We start from the raw sequence: 23,804 nt of genomic DNA, 5'->3' as shown, positions 1-23,804 counted from the left end.
TAGTCATATTGTAGCATGATGAAAAAACTTAGTCAAAAATAGTCATAGTATAGCATGTCGAAAAGTCATAGTAGGTCAAAAAAAGGAATAAAAAAAGTTAGAGTATCTCAAAAAAAAAACTTAACTTAAAAAGTCTTTTTGTAGTATGATTAAAAAAAAAGTAGAAATAGTCATAGTATAGCATGTCAAAAAAAGGCACAGTATATTAAGTCGAAAAAAAGTGTTATCAAATTATTGTATAGTATTTCGAAAAAAAAAAAAAAATTAAGTCATGTATGTTAAAAAACATGATCAAAAAGTGATAGTATAAAAACTATAGTATAGTATGTCAAAAATTGTCACAGTATAGTATGTCGAAAAAAGTCATAAAAAGTCCTAGTATTGTATGTCAAAGAAAGTCTGGAAGAACATGCAAACTCCACACAAAAGGATCAGCTGAGATGGGGCTACCAGTCTGCACTGCCTGCTGCTGCTGCCAGTTTACAGCAGTGCTAACCACTGACGCACGTTGTCAGCGCGTTTCAGTATTGCATGGGAGAAAAGCTGGGAAAAGTAAGTTCATGTTCATGAATTAAGGATGAATTCAGAACCAAGCAAAACATTTTCTCAAGTGGATGTATTACCTTAGTCATTCGTGAAATAAAATCCCTAAATTAAGAATTGGTCACAGCAAATCAGTGAGAAGAGAGGGAGACAGTGGAGCATGTCCTGATTTCATGCAGGATCATGTAAGAAGGGTCATAAAATAGTCATAGTATAAAAATGTCATAGTACAGTATGTTGAAAAAGTCATAGTATAGTATGTCGAAAAAAAGTTAGAACAAGTTTTTCAGTTTACTCTTTAATCTCCCCTGAAATGTGTATTTATTTATTTGTCCACTGGGTGGCATGACACACATGTTGAGAGATGTAATGGAACCAAATACTGATTATATCTCCTTAATTCTAACAATAGGCTCACTTGAATAGACTTTCTTTTTTATAATGATCTTAAATGAATTTAATGATTGGTTGATTTAGCATTCATTGTCTCCCGTAATGAATAGTTTTTACAGCCAGTGCATTTCACTGTTGTATGTTTTTCTTACTAAACTGTAAAGAATATCACATGACAATCCATGAGGTAAAGGTATAATACAGGGGGTTCATAATGAAACAAAAAAGTACTTACAAGGTTTAAGATATGCCAAGAGATCCTGCTACAGGGTGTGCAGGTGCAGCAGTTTATATTCCAGTGAGTGAGTCATATATTAAGGAAAGAGTATTAGACCATTTGTCAGTATATTCCACAGAGCTATTGGCAATGTTATTGGCCTATAGCAGTCACAGTGTATAGATGAATGTCGTTGCCTCTGACAGTTTTTCAGCACTAACAAGAATACAATCAGGCAGATCATCATTTAGAACATGTATTTTAATTAAATATTCCTTATAATATACAGGATGATACACACTTCATTAGGGTGTTCATGTTGGTGTGGAGGGAAGAGAGCAGCTGGATATTCTGGCCAAAACAAACACTCAGAATTAAGCACGTAGACCTACAAGTTCCATTAAGCAATGCCAAAGCTAAGACATTCATTGGTATGTGTAGCACATCCAGAATAGCAAGGGCATTGAGATGATAGCCCAATGGAACTGGAAGACATCTCTATAACATAAAAAGACATGTTGGTGCTGGGAGAATGGTGGGCTGAAAACAAAGGTAGGAAAATATCATAACTCATCTGAGAATAGGCCGTACAGGTCTCAACCATACATTATATAAAATAGGCACCCAACTGGAACATGCACGCATTGTAGCCCACCAGAAAGAGTAAAACATATTGCTACTTCATTGTAGAAAATATAATATCAATAGATATCCCCTTTTCAATCAATAATAAAGACAACACACCATGACTTTTCAATGTAAGGTCTCTTAGGGAACACAGCAGGAAAGATATACTTGGACATGATTACGTTTTTTAAAGAAGCTGATTTAGCTCAAATAATTCTGCATAGCTCGTTCCACCCTCCAGTCCAGTTAGTGGCGACCGTAGGCTGGTTTGCCAGCCGCCAATAAACACCAAAGAAGAAGAAAAAGCAGCTACGCAGGAGCATGGGCAGGGATGTATGCGCAGGAGGATCAAATTCAAACCAGTTCGCTTACTAAAATGGCAGATGAAGTAACACGAGAGTGGAGCGATGAGCAGCTCAAAAGTGATGATTTCCCCAAAAAAGACATTATTACGTTCATTCAGGACAATGCAGCACACTCGGTATGTTTATTGCTTTAGTCTCTTTGTGATTTTAGTTGAATATATATGTAGGTTAAGATGTTAACGCTCACTTTGAGCTGCAGCATGCTGTGTGGTTAACGTTAGCTAACCCGAGGAAGGCCGTGTTTGTGTTTTAGCTTCTAGGAAGGCAGAATGTACAACAACAGTGCAGTCCTATTTAAACCAAAGAGTTCTGCACTGTTCAGATAAATGCCATAGCTCGTTATTTCATCTGACCAGCAGCTGAAACGGATACATTTTATACGTTTACCGTGATTTTTGTATAAGTTAGCCGTGACTGAAACGGATTGATTGATTGCTTTGATTAGGAGCGCACTTGACGGTAAAACAAAGTTTTCATCTGCTTACTTTCTCCTTGTAATTGCATTTTTCCATTTCAGTTCCTCAATGAGCACAAGCTGCTGGGAAACATAAAAAATGTTGCTAAAACGGCAAAGAAAGAACAACTGATTATTGCCTACAATCAGCTCTTTGAGAGCAAAGTAAGTGATGATAATAAGACTTGATGTTGCACATGATGGCTCTGCATCTGTGGGGTTGATGTCTGGCCGGTTTGGCTTACAAACTCATTCAACAATGGATGGATGGATGGATGTGTGTGTCTCATGCTTCCTTTTGTCATTTGCAGAAATTTAAAGGCACAGAACCAATTGAAGATGTGACTGAGCAGGTTAAAGCAGTGAAAATTGAAGTAAAGTCCAAAGAAGCCCCTGCAGAGGTTGTGGATGAGGTACTGGTCCAGGGTGTTGAATTTAATGGATTTTGTAATATTTTTTTTCTTTGCGCAAACTATTATTAACGGCTCCTGCATTGCTTTTCTTAGGGTCCGCCAAAGTACACCAAGTCCGTGCTGAAGAAAGGGGACAAAACCAACTTTCCAAAGAAAGGCGAAAATGTGAGCTGCTGGTACACTGGTACCTTGGAGGATGGAACTGTCTTCGACACCAATGTCCCCAAAAGTACGAAACGACCTGCACCTTACAGTGGCACTCCACCCAAAATATTGTCAATTGGTCATTTTCTCTTAAGGACGCAACAAAATGCTTGAGATTCCTGGACCTGTGCGCAACCACCTTAAACGGGCCTTTCAGTATTTATTTATTTTCATCTCCTAATTTTGTCATTTTAAACTATGATAACACTTGTCCTTTGCGGTTATAGGTACAGATGAAACCAGTATCCTATGATGACGATTCCATCTTCAGGTTTAAACCTTCACTGTTCTCTCTCTCTGCAGCGGAGAGAAAGAAGAAGCAAACTAAACCACTGACCTTCAAAGTTGGCCTGGGCAGAGTCATCAGAGGAGTAAGTGATTCTGATGTTTGTTTTTTGCTCTGCATCCAAAATTCAGTCAGTTCCTGAATAGTGACACTTCTCAGCTGCATGCCATCATCAGTAATCCTTTACTTTCACAGTGGGATGAGGCCTTACTGACAATGAGCAAGGGTGAAATTGCTCGATTGGAGATTGAACCAGAGTGGGCCTACGGAAGGAAGGGTCTCCCCGACTCAAAGTATCCTTTTCTTTGGCTGGTTTTGTGCCTCCTTTGGGTGTGTCGATACACTTCATGTTTCTCCTGTACTGCGGCTGTAATTTGATCTGATGAAAACGTTTTCATTTTAAATTGAAAGTTGTCTATTCCTTAACTCCAGCTCTACCAGAATTCCTCCCAATGCAAAGCTGATCTTTGAGGTTGAAGTGGTGGCTGTGGATTAACTGGCAACTGCTGGCCAGCATGCATTGCATTTCAAGGGCAGAGTGAAAAAAATTTCAATGGCCTTGCTGTAAAGATTCAAGTTAAAATGGCATTTGGATTGTGTTCCTACTCTGTCTCATTCATCACCATGTTAAAAGAAATGATTGACCCAATTATTACAGCGTTTTGGCCAAAATGTGATGGCTTGTCAATAATGTACATATGAGACACCCTGAAACCTTATTCTCTGCATTTTCTTTTGTTCTTTTGCATGTACAATGTATATGATTAAATAAACCTGTTTCAGAGACTAAGTAGTACGGAATTTTTCCTAGACTGCGTCAAATATTTACAGCAACTGACACAAATTTAGATATGCAGGCAAAGAACTCTACAGTTTAGACTTCTTTTTAGTGATGCATTGTTCAATTCTTAAAAATCAGTTCAATTTCATTATGAGGCAAACGGGAATCAACGGAAATTAACCTCTACCATTTCAGAGGGATAACAAATTGTGATTACATGTAATTAAACCAGGCAATGGATTTACGATTAATAGTTTTGTTCAGAATTTCATCAAATAAAATGTAAGACGTAACTCGTTTTCCAATCAACCTTGAAAAAACAGACATTTCTAATGCCTTTTTTCAGTTTTTTTGCTTTTTCCCAACGTTTTAAATTGTTACATTTTTCTTTTGCACATTTTCAGCGCTTATATCTACATCCCATATTTTCTGATATAAAAATGGGTCAATTTGACCCAAAGTCAACACAAGGGTTGAGATTATGAATGACATTTAAGACCTTATTCCAACATCAACTAAGCCCTGAAGTCAGTTTTTTTCCAAGCCAAGTATCCCTTAACTTGCACTTCCCCATATCTGAAGAATAAAATCTGTTTTGTGTCTGTGTTACAATCTGAAAGACTAGCGCCAATAACAAATTTAAAAAAACGATTGGCTGCAATAGGAGTTATGCAACTCCTATTGCAGCCAATCGTTTGCATTGGTCTCATTTGTAGTCGTAATACAGCGAAATTATATTTGGACTAGCAAAAGTACTACAACAGCTAAAGAACTACAACAAAAAAGAACATAAGAGGTAGAGTTGCATGGATGTAGGAAAATTAAGCCCCGTTTAAAATTATTGAAGAAACACAATACTTGAGAATTATAGACTTTTGAAAGGCCAACATTTTTAATTTGTAGATTTTGGACTTTAAAGACCCGCCAGAAACCCTGTTGTTACAAAACCCTGCAAATAGCAAGGACACCACTTTAATTGCAAGATACACCACACAAAGAGTTCTCTTTTGTCCAAGCCAAATTTATTATTCTGTACAGCAGTATAACATTTCAACTTGTAAAAACCGATGGGATGTGATCAGGTTTCTCCTTTTGGACATTGGAACACTTAGGAGTTGGCGTTGGGTCCCTTCTTCTTTCCGAAGGTGGGCACCACGTTCACAAAGCGCCTGTTGTACTGGATGCGACGCTTAGCACGGCCAGTCCTCTTTTTTTTCTTCTCCTGCTTGTCAACCTAGACAACATGACAGGAAGAGACATGTTATTTCTCTAAGATCATAATGTATTTTAAACTAGCTTATCCGAAACAGAAAATACACAAGCCAATTGTATTCTGAATGCTATACATGTTCATAAGGTAAGTAAAGGCCTTTCTATTTTACTGGAACACAAGGTGTTGGAATAAGCTTAAAACCTCCTTACCTTGGGTGTCTGTCCCCTCACTTTTCCGGCACGGGCCAGAGAGCCGTGAACCTTACCTGAGGGGGAAACAAGGAAAGGGGAAGTGTTAAGTGGGATATTTCCCAGACAAACTACAACTTCTGCAATTGTTTAGACAATAATGTACCCATCGGGGACCATGAATGATGAGGATCTTAAATATAATGGCTTGTATGACAGCATTGCTGGTTTGGGTATCATTACTGGTCTTATACAACCAGCAGTGTATCCAGAAAAAAATAAAGTTGGCCTTTGCTCATTCAAAATTAGGGATAGACCGATTATCGGCCCTAGCCAATTAGCGGGCCCTTTCCAGATTATCTGTATCTATGTTATATTTGCCTGATCACCGTTAAAAGGTAATTTATAAAAAAAAGTGTGCTACTTTGGCTCTGCTACAGCTCACCTACAACACTGACACTTTTACTGTATTATGTTGAAAGATTCTAATTTATTAAACAATTGCCCAAGTATTTAAACAAAGTTCTTAATTTTGATTGAGGGATCTTCATTTTCACTGTATATGCATATTGGTTCCAAATATCCGTTATCGTTTATTTTTAAACTACTAATAATCTGTATTGTATCGGCCTTGAAAAAACGGTATCGGTCGATCCCTATTCAAAATTAAATGTTTATGATCAACAGGGAACACTGGCTTTTGACTATCCCCACAGTGTCTTTGGTGGATGAGTGATCAAATATTTTTTATTTGAACACAGGACTAAACACAAAAAAATAGTTGTTTGTTGCATATGTGTACTGACCTCCCAGCAGCCTGCCAGCTACCTCCAGGGTGCAGTGCTCTGAGACACCACAGGATGCCAGGGAAGCATCATCCTCCAGTGGGCTACCAGCAAGCAACAGCACCTGATCCTCAACCAGGAGACCCTCCAGATCCTGGACATGGGCCTGAGAGACGCACCAAAGTAATGGCGTTTTTATTCAAACCAAAGCCATGTTAAACCATTACTAAGGGCACATATAGACCACTGAAAACAGCAATGCAGTCAAGTTATACAACTATTTCGAGATAAGAGGTGGTCTGGTGTATTCTCATCAATTTGTAATATTTTTACCTTGATCTGTCCAACAGTCTCCTGTCCGGTCACCTCAAGGGTGTGAGTGTTCTGGGCACGCAAGAAGAGCTGCATCTTGATGCTGGAAGAAAGCACCAAAGAGCCAAGCGTCTTTAGTCATCAGTGTTTCTACTGCGGAAATCAGCTTGAGGCGTTGGTATTATTTGTGACAGTAAACATTGGTCACCAAGCCCGCCACGTTGTGCCAGTGTCTGATTGTTACGTAGTTAATTTTGAAGTGGAAATACACTTACTTACAATGTATACCCTGTCACAAAACGGGCAACTTAAATACTGACGAGAAGCAGAACATGCTGGGAGCTGGAACAGACCAGTCTCTCTCTCGGTAACTTGCTAATGCTATGCTAGCTTAACTAGCCGCATGGGGCACACGTTTCATAAAGTCGCTTGAAAACACGTGAAATTTGTTGTAACTGTTCAAATAAACAAATCACTTGAGATAAATGATGATATAGATAATATATTAGAATACCAAAACATTCCAAGGTCTGTCATACTTAGGGTTTTTCACTTAAATTGCACAGGCCTTACCTCGTTTGATGCTAGTCGTTCAACGCTAGGCATAGAAAGGGCTGTGTAAGGGCCGATACTGCGCATGTGCGGATTTACGTAACCATGTGGCCACGCCCACCAAGCTTTGGAGGTTGAAGGCGATGTGGTTATACTGTCTATGGGTTAATGGACGATCACTTTATTGGCTTTTACGTTGATTTAATCGGCAACAACTCTACTTGTTTCACTTAGTCACGTGCAATAAATACATATATATATATATATATATATATATATATATATTAATTAAACCCCGTGTGTCGCATGTAACACAAGCTCCACCCACCTCTGGAAAGTTAGGACCAATCATTAAATCTCCTGCCCAATTAAAGGAGCTGGGGCTCGAGCATGCCTAGGTTTATTTGTGTGCTTTTAGTTTCTATGGATTAATTTCTTCACATTACTCAGCAGTCAAACATTAGTCACTGTTACATATAGGGTAAATGTTACATTGACTATTAGGTTCTGATAATGTGCACTTAGTACTGAAACTGACCAAGAAAAGATTATTTCTGTACTTCAAATACATGATTGCATGTGATATGCTCCTAAATAGCTCATGAGATCCGCATTGAGCAATTCAGGAATAAAAAGGATGATGAAATCAACAAGAGACACTTCAGGATATCAATCTTTATTATGAAATCAAGTCAAAATAAAAAAGAGGAACTCTTCATTTGCTTAATGGAAACATAACCATGAAAGAAAAGGAGGACCTCTCCATTTGATTTATGGAAACATAACCATGAAATATTAAAAGTCTTTTAGTTTGGGAGAGAGAGAAACACATGACTCAGCTACATCAATGACAGCCTCCTGTACAAGTTTAAATCTTAAACACAAAGAAAGAGACCAAACTAAGTCATCCAATCTAAAAATTAAAAAGCTTTAAATCGCACAAGAAAAAAATATATCTGCCTTCACAAATAACATGCATTAAAGAACCCCAAAAAGCAACCGGTGATGGAGATGATGAATGTGGAAATTAATGTGTTTACACATTAACAACATGACTGATCAACATGACTGTCACGGAGGGCCAAGTGTATTATATTCCAGCTAATGACTACAAATTTTAACCGATAAGCACACTTTAACAAATCAGCTTCTGTGGTTGGATTGAAATCTCCATGACACCATGTTGAGAAGCCCTGTTCAGAGATGTAGGCAGGTCAGAAAGGATGCTTTCATCTAAGTCTCCATCTTCCCGTCAGGATTGTGTCCATCATGTTGGGGGAGGAGGGTAGTACTGGTTATACTGAGCGTATTGGTTGTACTGTCCCCAGGAGTTCTGTCCCCAACCGCCGTATTGTTGCTGAAAAGGAGGGAAAGAGAAAAAAGTTGAGCAAATTACCATGATCCCTGACATTTTCAACAGGCTTAAACAAAGCATGAGTCTAACTTTGGTTTAGCACATTTCACCTCGGGGTAGAGCTAATTTGCGTAATTATTTTTACTTCCATGTTTTTGCAGGAGAAACTTACTGCATTGCATTTGGTGTGTGATATGAAATGTAATAAACATAGTTATCGTCATTGACCGTGTTCCATCCTATGTTCAAGGGCTTCAGCTGTTAAAATCACCCGGTGTCTAGACCACAAGCGTCACAACATAATTTGTGCGACACTAAAGCAACTTTCTATACGTTCCCATCTTGTCCACAAATTTCAAAGCGTTGAGCAGCCAAACTTTCTGTACAGTGTGTTTCATTGGTATGTGTGAGAATTCCTGATTTATTGGTCCATCAACACTAATGCCAATTTGAAAGGCCGCTGCTCGCCAGCAGCAGCCATCTTCTTTGTTTTAAAGTAGCAGGGAATTAACGCAGAACCGTCATAACTCTGCCGTCGTTATGTTAAGCCCGCCCACTGACCCTATACACAATGCGATTGGCCCGGCTAGAGTTTAGCTTTTCCAGCTCGCAAGCCAACGTTGAGTTGCTAGACGACCCTGGCTACAAATTACATTTGCTGCCGCTAGGGTGCGTCTAGATTTCTAGGCTACACGGATGTATAAATAGATGGGCAAGAGTGAATGGAGTCAGTGGGATTACAAACCTAAAATGAGTGTGCTGCTCTGTGGCTCAGTCAAGACAGCACTAAGTTGTAAAATTAAGATAAATATTTACACTGTTCCAAATTATTATGCAAATTATATTTTACACAGATTTTCCTACATAGTTGATGCAAATGAGAGAGTGAGTGTATGTATGTATGTATGTATGTGTATATATATATATATATATATATATATATATATATATATATATATATATATATATATATATATTTTTTTTTTTTTTTTCAAATATGCCGCACAAACTGCCGATTTCTGCGCAAAATATGTAGGGTTTGCCTTTCATAATCCCCGCATTTTCGTTGCAAAAAAGGTCAGATATCTTAACAGAAAGTTGAAAAATGTTGCATTTACTTCACACAAGAGCAGCCATTTTCCCGTTGCCATGGGAACATTATGAAGTGACGTAATTACGCGACGTGAACATCGAAAAGCAGGGTGTTGGACAGAAGAGAAGATAATCACTTTTTCATCAAACCAGTTTTTACAAGTTCCTGCAATTTCATCGCATAAAACTGCATAAATATCCCGCATATTTCATCACATTTAAGAAAACGTGCCGCATAATCAAGGATTTTTGCCTGCAACAATCAAAAAAACTCATTTTTCTGGAAGGACTATTCTTTGCAGCATGAGATGGTGCATTGTCTTTGCCGAGGTCATTTTCACACATTTGTCAGCCGGAAACCTTCCTCATTATGCCTTTATCTGCAGAACCCATGTATGCTCTGAATACACTCATTTTAGGTTTGTAAAATGTATTTATACATCAGTGTAGCCTAGAAATCTAGACGCTCCCTAGCGGCAGAAAATGTAATTTGTAGCCAGGGTCATCGAGCAACTCTGTTGGCTTGTGAGCTGGAAAAGCCAAACTCTAGCCGGGCCAATCACATTGTGTATAGAGTCTGTGGGCGGGGTTAACATAACTGCAGAGTTACGACTGTTCCGTGCGAATTCCCTGCTACTTGAAAACAAAGAAGATGGCTGCTGCTGGCGAACAGCGGCCTTTCAGAATTGTTGTCCATTGGGCGCCGCCTCCTTGCTGGCGACTCTGCTACCACTGTGTCAGAACTCGGAACGTCTGTTTTATGTGTTTTGTGACTCTTCGGAAGTCTTTAATTCTGGATTATTAGCATGATTGATCCCTGATGACATAATTATGATTTTATTCAACAATCGTACCGTTGTTTGCCTTCTGTGGCTGTGGACATTGATTGTTTGGAAAGCCATACAAACAACATTCCAGGTGATGAGAGAGCCCGGCCCGCCTCTCATGTACAGCAGGCATGAGCTCCCTGAACTGCGTGTTTCTGTACCAGTATTACTGAATCATGATGCTGATCTGACATATCAAGCCTAGGGTCAAAGGAAAGAAGAGGGGCAGCCGAGGTGGTGTTCGGGTACGAAACCGTCGGCGGGGATATAAACCTGTTCTACCTTCGGTTATTATGGGGAATGTCCGACCCTTTGTCAATAAGGCGGATGAGCGGACAGCTTGTACGAAGTTTGATCGTATGTTCCGGCAGACCAGCCTACTGTTTTTCTGAGACGTGGCTGTCCGACAGGATACCTGATTCTCACGTGGAGATGGATGGTTTTGTACTACATAGGGTGGACAGAGATCAAGCAAAAACAGGTAAGAAGCAAGGTGGAGGAGTTTGTTTGTATGTGAATGACCGGTGGTGTCATGCCAAACATGTTACGGTAAAAGAGAGAGTTTGCGACCCGAACATTGAGCTCATTGCAGTAAGTTGTCGACCTTACTACTTACCCAGGGAGTTTCTCCATGTCATTGTCATGGTGGTGTATATTCCCCATCGGCTAACAGGAAATGTGCCACTGAGACTATTTAGAGAATCATGCATGATTTACAGCGCTCCTCTCCAGACGCGCTGGTTATCATAAACAGGGATTTTAATCACAGCTCTCTCTCCACCACTCTGCCGTCTCTTAAACAAATGGTGACGTGTCCTACGAGGAGTGACAAAACTATTGACTTGTTTTATACGAACGTTAAGGATGCCTAGGTTTCTAAATTGCTTCCTCCGCTGGGTAACTCGGACCATAATCTGATAATCTTGATGTCTAAATATACTCCGGTGATACAGAAACAGCTAGTCAAAAGTCAGTCAAAGACTATGCGCATCTGGTCAGAGGATGGGGTTCCTTTAAATGCACAGACTGGACTGTATTCTTTGATGGAGATAATGATCCGGATAGTATTACTGACAAAGTGACTATTAATTATTGTGTTGAGTCCTTGTAAATTAATCAAAATTTTTCCCAATAACAAACCAAGGGTAACCAGAGAAGTTAGGACTGCTACAAATAAAAAGAAAGCTGGTTTTTATAGTGGTGATAAAGATAGAATTAAAAATGCTCAAAGAGAATTGAAAGTAATTATCAGACAGGGTAAATTAAAGTATAAGGAAAAGGTTGAAGGAAATATGTCCTGTAGTAACACAAGAGGACTATGGAATGGTATGCAGTCTATTAGTGGATATGGGTCCAGTAAAGTTTATGTAATTTGGGTGTACAGGCTAACGATGCAAATACTTTTTTTTGCAAGGTTTGATGAATTAGACTTCTCTTTACTTCATGAGTGTTCTTTTTAATCTTAGGCAGAGCAGCTCTGAGGACTGTAGCCCAGCTATTATTCTAAACACTAAGGAGGTTTGTCAGCAGTTAAGTCATATTAAACCAAATAAGGCAGCAGGCCCCGATGGTGTTCATCCACGTACCCTTAAAGTCTGTGCTGACCAGCTGTGCTCAGTTCTTCTCTCACTGTTTTCTTTGTCTCCGTCTTCTGCTAAAATCCTGGTTATGTGGAAAACATCTCGTTTTGTCCCTATTCCCAAAAAAGCCAAGGTGTCTAACAGTCTTTCAAATCTGAGGCCTATAGCTCTGACCTCACACATTATAAAGTTTTTCGAGAGGGTTGTACTAGATCATCTGACTAGGCAGGTGTCTGCCTTTCAGGATCCTTTGCAATTTGCATATAGGAAGGGTGTGGAGGTAGATGATGCACTATTATATATGGTTCACAATATTTACAGTCATCTTGAAACTACTGCCAGTTCCGTTAGGATCATGTATTTTGATTTCTCGAGCGCTTTTAATACTATACAGCCACATATTTTAGCTAGTAAATTAATTGATTTTAAATTGCATAATACAACTATTGCCTGGATTTTAGAGTACCTTTTAGCACGACCACAGTTTGTTAGGATTGGTAACAAAGATTCTGATACCATTCTAACCAATACTGGAGCATCCCAGTGTACAGTTTTATCCCCCTTTTTATTTTCATACATTTCTTTTTATTTTTACTTTATACTGCTGACTATAGGCATAGTCAGCCATCTTGCTGGGTACAAAAATTCTGATGATCTTGCCTACAGAAGGGAGGTGCAGTCTTTTTACACTTGGTGTGAGTCAAACTTTATGAAACTGAACGTAGAAAAGACTAAAGAACTTGTTATTGATTTTAGAAAGAAAAAGAGAAGGTCCTTCCAGTTACAATTAATGGTCAGTTGATCGAAATTGTGCAGTCATATACATTTTTAGGTGTACATCAGGATGAAAAATTAAACTGGAAGGAGAATACGAATGTCCTAATGAAGAAGGCTCAGTGAAGACTGTTCTTTTTGAGAAAACTTAGATCATTCAACATCAGCACTAAGCTCTTAAATGTTTTTTATCAAGGGATTTTAGCTAGTGTTCTTTTTTATGCTGTACTGTGCTGGGGGGCAGTATTTCTGTTGAGGACAAAAATAGGATAAATAAGCTAATCGAGAGAGCTGGTTCAGTTATTGGTCTTAACCTGGATGTACTGGAGGTTACTGTAGAGAAGGGGATTAGTTCAAAACTAAAAATTGTCCTGCTTTTTGAAGGCCATCCACTACACAATTTGTTTGAAGGACTCAGAAGCTCTTTCAGTGAGCGATTGGTAATGCCTCGGTGCTCTAGTGAGCGCATGAGAAGGTCTTTTGTTCCCGCAGCGGTTAGATATTTTAACCAACACAGTTAACTGTTGATTATTTTTGTCTTTTATAGTGTTTCTTTTTTTTTTTTTTTTTTAACACATTTATGTATTGTGAATTGAATTTCTTAAAACTGTCTCTTAATCAGTGTCTATTAGTCTCCTAATGCAGAATTATTTATTTATTTGTCTGTTGTGTATTGTGTTTGATGGCTGTATGGTTGGTGGCAAACCAATTTCCCTATCGGGATTAATAAAGTTTTTCAAATTAAAAAATTCAAAATCTGCTTTGGCCACACCTCTGGAAGACTTTGAGTTAAGCTTTTCTTTGAGAAAAGAACGGCACACCGATGTGTTCGGAGTTTTGCCGACCGGATACGGCAAAAGTTTAAATCTATCAACTAGCTCCGCCACCTTCTTCGTTGCCCTGGTTGGTTGTAGCGCTACCCTATTGCATGCAGTGGGACAGTTTATCCCACCCCTCGGATTGAGCCCTGCCAATGGTGTGTTCCCAGACCCAACATCTTGATGTGGGTCTGGCTTGTCAGGCTATCAAACTCGGGTATTGTGGGAAAAATAGACTTGAAGCGTAAATAAACACTTCAGGTTACTCCTGTGAGACACAGCCTGCATCGACTGCTCAGATAAGAAACCCACCTGGTACCAGTTGTTGTATGCAGAGTTATTTGCCTGTGTGTCTGCCACTGCGTTTGCAGCATCCGGGGAACCGTCGTCGACACGCTGTCTCTTGGCGTCAGGTTCCTGAGAGCTGGAGACAAATAGTTCCAAGTTAGTAAGATCCTCGTAAAGCAGTTCACTGAGAAATAAAGCCCCTGGGTTTAGTGTCATTCACTGTCATACAATGAATAACTGACCACAGAACACTTCAGTTGAACTGCTACTAATCTTATCCTTGATCGGAAAGTTATATGAAAAAACTGATGTGTTGACGTGACCCAAGCCCTGTTCCCATTATCCACCTGTCATACCCGTTCTCGGCCTTCCTCTTTGTGGGTTCACTTTCTTTCTGGAGTTTCTGATGTTCCTCATATGCAGCCACAAGCCTGAAAGATGTTAAAGAATGAACATTACTTAATATTAAACATGACCAAAGTAATACTACATTTAAAAAACAAACTAGCCATTACTCAAAGAAACAAGAAAACTCACACATTGATGTCACTGCCAAAGTCCTCAAGGAACTCAACCTTGCGCTGGCAAAAGAGGAGGCGGGATTCAAGGGGCATCTGGCTGTTCAGGGCCCGGTCGAAACAAGCCAAGATCTCAGCCTCATTCTGAGTTACATCTCCACTATATTCCAGCTCAAGCAGGTTTAGATAGAGTTTTGGACTCGTCTGTAAAGCCACAAAAATATTAGTATGCATCTCACAACAAGTGAAATACAGCCTTAGTGGAAAGGTACAATTCACTTTTAATTGCAGACTCGAGTTTCTCTTTGCATTCTGAGTAGAACTTATTTAATGAGAAACCCAACTGAATAACTTTCCATACTTCTCCGCAGTTAAAGTGTCTTGAAATGTTATCAAGTATAATAATATGTGTTATCTTGTAGAATTAATTATAAACTATTCTTGCAACTTACACAAATGCAAACATGAAAAGTATAAACCACTCAGATTTTCCATTTAGGGATAAAACTAACGCAGTAAGTCAGAAAAAAAAGATAATTTTATGATCTCGGTAGAGTGCGTTGGTCTGTAGACACCACTGAACCTTTTATTAGCCTCCAGAGGGTTTCGTCACGCACAAGAGTATAAATGAATAAAGCATGTAAATTAATTACTTTTACCACATGGCTTCCCCCCGCCCCCATACGGAACCAGTTCTCACCTGGTCTTTTTCAATAGCATCCAGCAGCACCTTCCTGGCCTTGCTCAGACTTCTCTGCACCTTCATCATCTGCCTGGCCAACTTCACAGCATAGAACGATGTCTCAGTGGCATTCTTTGCAGACTCCATGGCCTCCCTTAACAGGGCCTCAGTTTCCTCCAAGTTACCATGGCGACGCTCAAGACTGACCCTCCGAAGGCGCACCATGGCCAGACCTGGGACTGCTGCCTCCAGGGACTTCAGGATGCCACGAGCCTCCTCTACATTACCTGGGCAAAGAAATACAGAATACTGTCAGCATGGCATAATACAAGGCAAATAATATTAGTTTTTATTATTTAAAAGTCTGTTATCACTATGTACACAATGTAGTAGGGCTGGGCGATAAATCGATTTTATTGATTAACTCAAATGTGTAGTTAACGTCGATTTGTTTAAATGAAAAATCGTTTTTCTCCTTAACATCCGCCGACACTCCCCTGTGGGCTCCCCTAGTTCCGAACGGGCTCAGCCTTCCCGCCGTGCGTTTGCCACAGAGATACACAAACAACATGGCAGCGACAGGGAGTAACATTAGTTCTTTTCTTACTAGTCGTTTCATTACTTACTTAACCGTAATCTCCACTGAAATGACCAGCAGCTCGTGGTGCTCTGTACCCGGCTGACAGTCACCTATTCTCGGATAACTGAACCACCAACTACAGCTGACCTGACTGAACACCAGAGCCGGTGTTGAGGAACTTTATTGCTGCTCAACACATCTACTAAATGCCGCTGATACGACCAAGATGTGACAAAGGTCTGTAGCGGCTTAAACAACTAGCAATTGCCGCTTTGTAGCACGGAGCTCCTCTTCCACATTTATTTATTTTTACCGCTAGTTACTACAAAGGAGCTTGCTACAGGTATGCTACATTCATGAGACCATGGGATGTTAATGTACGTTACTCAGCAACAGGTGAAAATAGGGGCCAAGTTGTGCGACTAAAGTCAAAATGATTTTAACTTTTAGGCGAGGAACGAGATTTAAAATCTGATTCTTTTTCTTAGGCCATATCGCCCAGCCCTACAATGTAGTCACGCAATCAGACGTAATTTATTCATACCCATAGAGCGACTTCTCCTCAAAATCTCCTGGATAATTTGTCTGTTCACTCACCTTGCTGCTCCTCAAAGGCAGCCCACAGGAGGTGGATGGCTGGTTTCTTGGGCAAATGGATGGTACACGCCTTCTTGTAGACATGTCTCACGCCGTCAGTGCTGTAGCCCTCTAGATATTTTGCATACTTCAGAGTGAAAAAGAGAGGAGCAAGTTGGAAGAAATGCAGTGAAGGAAAGAGAAAAAGAAGAGAGGAGAGAGGCAAAAGAGACAACACATTTTAAACCTACATTTTCAGTTGTCAGAGACAGTGAATTTCTTCATTGACAAGATCGTTTTTAGAAATTTTCTGTGTAAACCCATCAGCACCTTCATGGAACCAATTAGATAAGTTTCTGTAAGGTAGTGGGAGACGAAGAAGATGCAACGTAGTAGTTGGCAAATGCTGCAGTCAAATCTTGTGTGGCAAGCTGGCCATCCCCTAATACAACAGATACAGTCACATATCAACGTTACACGCAAAGAGAGTGAAGGACGATTTACTGTGTCGATGTGTTATCATCGTTGGTGGGGAAGTGCGGGGAGGTAGCGGGAGTGAGAGAGAGGTTAAAGGTCACATTACCTTTGTCCAGAACTCTTCATAGAGTGCACAAGCGATGAGGCATCGTTCAAACAGAACAACCACGCGCTCCGGAGTCCCATTTTCGATTTCAAAGTCCAGGTACTCCTTCCAGTTGTTCAGCTGGGTCTTCTCCAAGGCTTTGACATGAAAGTATGGTCTCTTAATCTAAAAAAAAAAAGACAGCTAAGAATAAATATTTTTTACACTATCAAAGAATAAAAAGAAAAAACATTTCCAACAATTAACATTGTTGTGGAGAAACAAGACATACCCCTTCCTCAAAGGTCCAGCGCTTGCTGACTTCATGTTCGTTGTGGTTGAACACTTCTTGCCGAACTTCGATCACCTTGTGGCGCATATTCTCGATCTCCGTCACTCTCTACATAAACACACACAAAAACCCATGGTTAGCACCGTCATGTAATCTTCACCGTATCACATTCTCCACTTGATGTAAAAACTGCTAGTCCTGCAGCCAAGGATTTACATCACCATGAGCTTGCCAGAGCCAAGAACCCTGTGGAGGGGGGGAGGTATGTATGCACCATGCATATCAGCCTCTGGGTGCAGGTTCTGGGCCTCAGTTGATCCTTTTAGTTTTAGGGCGAGTCCCTGACTGGATGCCAACTTGAATCCCCCCTGGCATTCATTGGCTTGGCTGCTGACATAAAGACACCTCTTCAAACCTAAACAAAGCTTTCCGTCTAATAATGGAGAAAAGGCAAGCACCTGCTAACCCCTGCAACCACTGCTTTTGTAAATGTGTCTCCTCTGCAGGAGGCAACCGGATTTTTACCTTAGCAGGGTCTGTAAGATCCTCTGTACCAGGCGGCAGCTCCTCCTGATCAACCGTTGTCCCTTCTTCCTCGCTGATCATCGCCAATAGGCTGGCTTTTGAGAGCTCGAGCCTCAGCTGAACGAACTCCTCTTCTGACAAGAAGTGTTTGGGGTTGTTGTTCTGCACATGTTCTTTGAACCTGCAAAGATTACAAATGGGTAAATCAGATCAAACACAAAGAAATGTTCTAAAATAGTGTTACATGTAGGTATTATTTTGGTGGTGGCCTGAAAGAAAAAAAAATGTAAGTCTTTCATCAACTACAGAGAACCTGTGTCTCTGGAGTATCGAGCTAGTAAGGAGCTGAAAGAAAGATATAAACTGACTGCAACCAAGGTTGTATTCTGTTTTCCCCCTACCTCTGGAAGTGCTGGGAATAAAGCTGGGTTGGGATGCCCAAGATGCGGTCATAGATGGCGCTGACGTTAGCCAGTTTCCCCTGCTCTGTCTCCCAGTTGATGAAGGACTCCCACAGACGGTCTGAGCGAAAGTCCGTGCCTGCTGCAAGTACTGCATGTTCATAGGCCCTAGTAGGAAAAAAATAGGAAAGGTTGTGAATCATGCGCAACCGTTTGTTGTCTTATCAAATATTTGGCTAAATTCAATCATTAACACACAACAACAGGGACGATGAGATTTCACATAGAGTTTCTGTTGTCAAATCAGTAAGAGTCACATAACACAAGTCTTTTACTTACGCTCGAATGCGTCCCTCGGTCTCTGGGTCACTCAGGTCAGAGTTCTCTTTGATAAAGGTCAGGTAGTGCAGCCACAAATCCACACTGAGAGGGATGGCCTGCAAGCCTCTTCTGTATACCTTGGGAGAGAGCAAAGACAAACAAGCCTGTCAATGGCTGGAATAATTTTACTTCCGTCATTGAAGTGCATCTCTCTTTGCCCCTCTGGTTTAACAGTTGCTCTTTGCAGTCTCAGACTTACGTCACAAATAAATGGTCTTAAGTCAGTGTACTAATATAACAACTGGATACATAATAGAGACAATGCCAGAACAATCCAGCTGGTGACCAGCCAAATATATGACTAGACAGAACGACACATACAGTAATACCTAGAAAACTAAATACAAGAAAGCAACATTTGTGTCCAAAAGATATTTATATTTACCTCTTCTGCAACTTGTATGTTCTCGTGCTTTTTCTCAATATCAGCATACTTCTTCCAGTAGCCATAGCAGTAGGGATAACGTAGGAAGAATATATCAAATGACTTTCTCACAGCTGGAAGGGCATTCTGCAAAGGAGAGGCAACAGCAGAAAGATTGATTATGTTACTGTTTAGTATAATACTTCTGTTAAATTTTAGTAATATACAAACTGAACGTGTTAGCACATATCTAAATAATCCGCATGGCTTTTATTACCTCTTGCTCCACATACTGCAGCAGGTAGACCCAACCATTGAAGTCTTCTGGGTTCTCCTCGCATCCTTTGAATAGTTTTTCAAACTCACTGGGCAGCTCTGGCTCGGGCTCAGTAGGAACGGTCAACTCTTCGGTTGTCTCTTTGGGTGGTTCTTCCAGCTCCATGCTATCCTCTGTCATCTGTGGGGGCTCAGTCCCATCTGAAGTTAACAAAATCCAAGAATGTCACAGTATGTTGTTTCAATATGCACTCAAGTGAATTTGACTGGCAAAACTTACATTACACAATAATAAGTCATCATTTAAAAAAAAGAAAAAGTAAAATTTGGGATCCGTTTTCACTTCTTTCAACAATATTTTAAATTAAGAGTCAATGTAGATTACATATTTCAATAATATCAAAATGAAGTGAGTCATTATGGAAACAAAACTTGCTAGATATTGTGTTGTTACTTTGGCCAGGTCATCATCAAAAAAGCCAACAAGTACATTAATGATTTTGTCTGTTGAGATTAGTTTCTTCATGTATATTTATTGAAAACTTTGCATTTTTGTTAGCTTTTCATATAGACATGTGTTTAAATAACTGGTATGCTGTCTTCCAAACAGACTGCTTTTTCTAAGGCAGTTTGGTCTTCCGATACATTTTTATACAGTTGCTGGACCATCGTAAACGACAAATCGAGTTCCGCACTGAACGTGCACACACCAATTGTTTTTAATCACAAACAGTCGGTCAGTGAAGGCGTAGTCGCAGCAGTGGCAGTCGTTGCCGCAAACATACTCGTATGACGGAGTGCACGGATCGAAGCTTTGTGACTAGCATGTAATGACTAGCAAGCACTTTCTTACTGCTGCTGCCGTACAGTATCATCCTTGAGCATGTGCTGCAGAAGCACCTGGCTCCCTCAATTTGAGGCACCAAGTGCTAACTGCTTCCCATCTCCACCCTTTTCTCTAATCATGCCCAGCATCATTTGTTTTTAACTCCTTTCTCAATTAAAGCTTTATCTACATGCTCCTGGTTTGATAAACTTTGCCTCCATTTTTTTTTTATAGCCTTGTTACCACGGAGACCACACCACACTCTTGCTTTTCTGCAAAGACCTGCCCTACTTTGCATCTGATTGGCTAGAATTAGTTTCATTGATAGGTGGACATATGATAATTGGTTGCATCAAAAAACAAATCCCATGTGGACATTTTAATTCATTAATTTAAATGTTTTCTAAAATAGTCATACGCCGGAAATCCAGCACCAGGTACCTTAAGCCCTTACTCTATGATTATATGTTGTCAGAAAAGCACAGTCGATTTTATCCTTGAATTTATACTAAGATTTTTTTTATTTTCAAATATGTGCATTAGTTGCCAGTATGGTTGGAGAATGGTCAAATGTTGCATCAGAGTCAAAAGATCTGAGTATACGTTATGTGACATGCAGCATAATTTAAATTATGTGATTATGTGGTACTACTGAACCAACGATGGGATACAGGTCACTGTTTTTACCCAATACAGTTGAATGAACAAAGTTTTGCTTTGTTCTAGTAAACTCTAGTCATCCTAAATCTTACAATTTCCCACTTAAGTTGAAAATCTATCTATCTATCTATCTATCTATCTATAATACCTTGACTGCCATCCTGCACAGCAGCTTCTGGCTCTACCCTCATCTCCTGGTTGTCTTGCTCGGACTCTCCGGACTCAGATTTGTGTTCTGATGGCTGCTCTGCCTCGTCTGCGGGCTGTGGTGGTGGTGGAGGTGGTGGTGGCGGCTGCTCTTGGAAGAGCTGAGCACTGACAATCTGAAACTGCTCCACAGCCTTCTCCACAGATCCCAGCTCTGTGGAATCCATCTGCCCGTTTGGTGACTGCTGTTCCCCCGGAACATCCTGGGACGCATCGGAGTCATCAGGCAAGATATTGGTCAGTGGTTCTGGAGTAACCTGGTCTGGGGACCAGTCAGCAGTTTGGCCTAGAACAGGAAGGTCAGGAAGAAAGGCATCCCCATTGCTCTCCATGGCAGGGGACTCAGTGTCCAGCATTCCAGAAATGGTGTTGTCTGAGAGTTGCAGGCCTGTTGAAAAGCAGGTTGAATTATTAATATATTTTTTATTCCGAAAAGTCAGCTTTTTAACAACCATTTAAAAATGTGGTTTCCAAACAAAACTCCTCAACTTTCATCATGATTTTGGCATCAGCTGATTTACTACCACTTATACTTCATAATGATTTGGGCTGGGTTAAAATAGTCAATAACTAAATTCGATTTTTCTTTTAAGAAAGACACATTTTATGATTAATCTAAATCAGTCTTTTGTGTAGTAGTAGCTTTGTGTAGTACATCTCATCTTTTTGGTCAACAAAAAAATATATATCAGCAACTATCTTTACGTTATAGACTGTTGAGAACAAGCACACTTTAGACATCACAATGAGCTTAAAAGAATGAACGGCAGATTTAAGTAATGCTAACTAAGTTAGCTAAATTTATACCAAAAAAGGTCACCCTGCTTTAGAAGCAGGAGCTGGTACTATAGGACACTTCCTTGTTGTTACTTTAAAAAGAGACGCCAGCTTTGGCTTAAAGCCGAACGTTAGCTACTAAAAATAATGTACCCACGTGATTGGCTTAGCTAATTAAATAACACGCCGCACAGCCCATTAAATACACGATTAACGTTAACTAATTTACGTGTTCCGTGGAAGTGGATTGATATTAGCTTTAGCTTTGTTTGCGGTATGAGGCCATGTTGCAACCAGGGTGATCAAAGTTCAATCAGAAGTTGGGCCTAGAGTCTTGGCTAGCTACCCATTTCCTAAATATCACAGCACTCAGGTTGACGTTAGCCCCACATTAGCGCTCGTTTAGTATCGTTGAATGTTAACTCAATTTTAAACATTTAGTTAGCTAGTTAACTACAATCTACAGCATACCAGGGCCATAGTAACAAAGTGTACCCAATAATTATCGATTACCTTACAATTTCGTTCACCGTACGCTTAGCTAGCTACTAGAACCACAACGTGTGACGCATATGCCTCCATCTCCAGGTAATAGTCGGTACCAGCGGAGCAGCTTCTCCACGTTAGCTAACGCTAGCCGCTAACGTTGTCAATTTCCGTAGCTAACGTTACCACTAGTAGCTAGCGTAAGCTGGTTGCGGAGTTGTCACATTACACCAACTGTATAAATAAAGGTACGTTTTGGCTTCTTACCAGTATCGTCCATGAAATGTTATCACCCTTATGAACTTGTATGCGGCTTTCGAAGTCACTTTATCTAACCTACAAGGACCAGGCGCGCTTTGCCCACCATACTTAACTTGGAAGAACCTAGAAGGAAGTGTGCGCATGCTCAGTTTACCGCCCGCCCCTACGTGTGGCGAAAACGTTGCCTGTAAATATTTCAACAATTTCTGCAATCTTTTTTTAAGTTTATACAACGTGCAAGGTCATTACATATAGGTTACAGAGAAAAACATTAAACAAAGGGACATACACTTGGTTAACTAAAAAATACATGTATTTAGCATATAATATAGCAGTTAAATGTTGATACAGTTGTAAGGGATTTGTAGACTGTAGCTCATAAATAAGTTACACTGAACTGAAATTACATAGTGGTGAGTTTTTACCTTATACAGTCTATGGTTTTTACATTGGTTATTTGGTGATGATTAGTAAATATATTCTCAAAATCAATCTTCTCGATATTTTTAGATCACTTATGTAGACTAACATAATTTGCCTGTAGTTTTAAAGCTGTTTATATTACAGCTATATACCAATAAATCAGCTAAGACATATTGGCCCATATAACTTTATTGTAGATATGATACATAACAAGAGTGGCCATTCCATTGTTTTCCTGCCAGAGCTTAGTTTATCATTATTTATCATCTTACTGAAATCAGTAATAGTTTTAGTAATTGCAATAATCGTATCCTACCCCTGTATGACATAGCCTACATCTTCAGTAATCATAGTGTAGGCTATGTTAATTGTGTTTCAAGTAAGTTTTAATAAGCAGGTGTCAAGTAGGCCTAGGCCTTTCGACAACACTGTAGTTCCCCCTGCCCTACTCTCTCACAACCTCCACGTCACTGACTAATCGTTTTGAATGATCAGACATGTTGGAAAGACCCACCTGTAAACCCTTTCTTGAGATCACATTAGGCTTACTAAATCCTTAGATCTGTTTCATATGTAAAGGCATCTAATTCTAGTGGCAGACGTAGTATTAGAGGCGATTTAATACATAATGAAAGATCAAATGGCGTCAACATTGCTAATGGACCGGTTTGCAGTTGAGTTGCTTCGAGGCGCGCATGCGAAATGGCGTATGGTGCCTTTACGTACTGTCGGAAATCTCATAATTTAAGTGAAGAGTGCATCTGTTTCAAGTGGTTTGTATTTAGCCTTTAGATGTTTACTAGTTTCATTATTATACATTAAGAAGGTATAAGCAATAATAAAATGGCGTTTAAATGCTGAATTAGTGAAGTCAAGCTTTGTTTATGCTGTGGTTGAACTTCTCTCCATGCTGCAGTGATGTAGAAGTAGTCCAGGGCGTG

At 39.9% G+C, this 23,804-nt stretch overlaps 3 protein-coding genes across 5 annotated transcripts; 1 reads left to right on the top strand and 2 right to left on the bottom strand.

Moving 5' to 3' along the window:
- Nucleotides 1–2,037: 2,037 nt before the first annotated feature.
- Nucleotides 2,038–4,292, top strand: fkbp3 (FKBP prolyl isomerase 3). The gene is made up of 7 exons (XM_028605553.1): nt 2,038–2,261; nt 2,663–2,764; nt 2,911–3,012; nt 3,106–3,241; nt 3,520–3,587; nt 3,698–3,795; nt 3,944–4,292. The coding sequence occupies exons 1-7, from the start codon at nt 2,112–2,114 to the stop codon at nt 3,996–3,998; spliced, it is 711 nt and encodes a 236-aa protein (XP_028461354.1). The 5' UTR covers nt 2,038–2,111; the 3' UTR covers nt 3,999–4,292.
- Nucleotides 4,293–5,283: 991 nt separating this feature from the next.
- Nucleotides 5,284–7,464, bottom strand: faua (FAU ubiquitin like and ribosomal protein S30 fusion a). Its single transcript, XM_028605140.1, has 5 exons — nt 7,355–7,464; nt 6,803–6,884; nt 6,491–6,635; nt 5,706–5,761; nt 5,284–5,517 (listed from the first exon to the last, which is right to left on the bottom strand). The coding sequence occupies exons 2-5, from the start codon at nt 6,875–6,877 to the stop codon at nt 5,392–5,394; spliced, it is 402 nt and encodes a 133-aa protein (XP_028460941.1). The 5' UTR covers nt 6,878–6,884; nt 7,355–7,464; the 3' UTR covers nt 5,284–5,391.
- A 529-nt stretch (nt 7,465–7,993) lies between these two features.
- Nucleotides 7,994–23,542, bottom strand: prpf39 (PRP39 pre-mRNA processing factor 39 homolog (yeast)). Of its 3 annotated transcripts, none has more exons than XM_028605294.1 (15): nt 23,378–23,542; nt 20,858–21,304; nt 19,225–19,424; nt 18,969–19,094; nt 18,542–18,660; nt 18,203–18,370; nt 17,802–17,982; nt 17,277–17,384; nt 17,006–17,170; nt 16,444–16,570; nt 15,285–15,553; nt 14,604–14,788; nt 14,414–14,497; nt 14,091–14,202; nt 7,994–8,690 (listed from the first exon to the last, which is right to left on the bottom strand). In XM_028605294.1, the coding sequence occupies exons 2-15, from the start codon at nt 21,270–21,272 to the stop codon at nt 8,601–8,603; spliced, it is 2,349 nt and encodes a 782-aa protein (XP_028461095.1). In that variant the 5' UTR covers nt 21,273–21,304; nt 23,378–23,542; the 3' UTR covers nt 7,994–8,600. The 3 variants fall into 3 exon arrangements, with proteins under 3 accessions (XP_028461095.1, XP_028461093.1, XP_028461094.1); XM_028605292.1 differs by lacking the exon at nt 23,378–23,542 and adding an exon at nt 22,447–22,590; XM_028605293.1 differs by lacking the exon at nt 23,378–23,542 and adding an exon at nt 22,447–22,590 and having other exon boundaries at nt 14,423–14,497.
- Between the last annotated feature and the right edge of the window lie 262 nt (nt 23,543–23,804).

This window comes from Perca flavescens, chromosome 18 (genome assembly GCF_004354835.1).
Source record: "Perca flavescens isolate YP-PL-M2 chromosome 18, PFLA_1.0, whole genome shotgun sequence".
Classification (NCBI taxonomy): Eukaryota; Metazoa; Chordata; class Actinopteri; order Perciformes; family Percidae; genus Perca; species Perca flavescens.
This window is presented reverse-complemented; position numbering and strand designations above follow the sequence as displayed.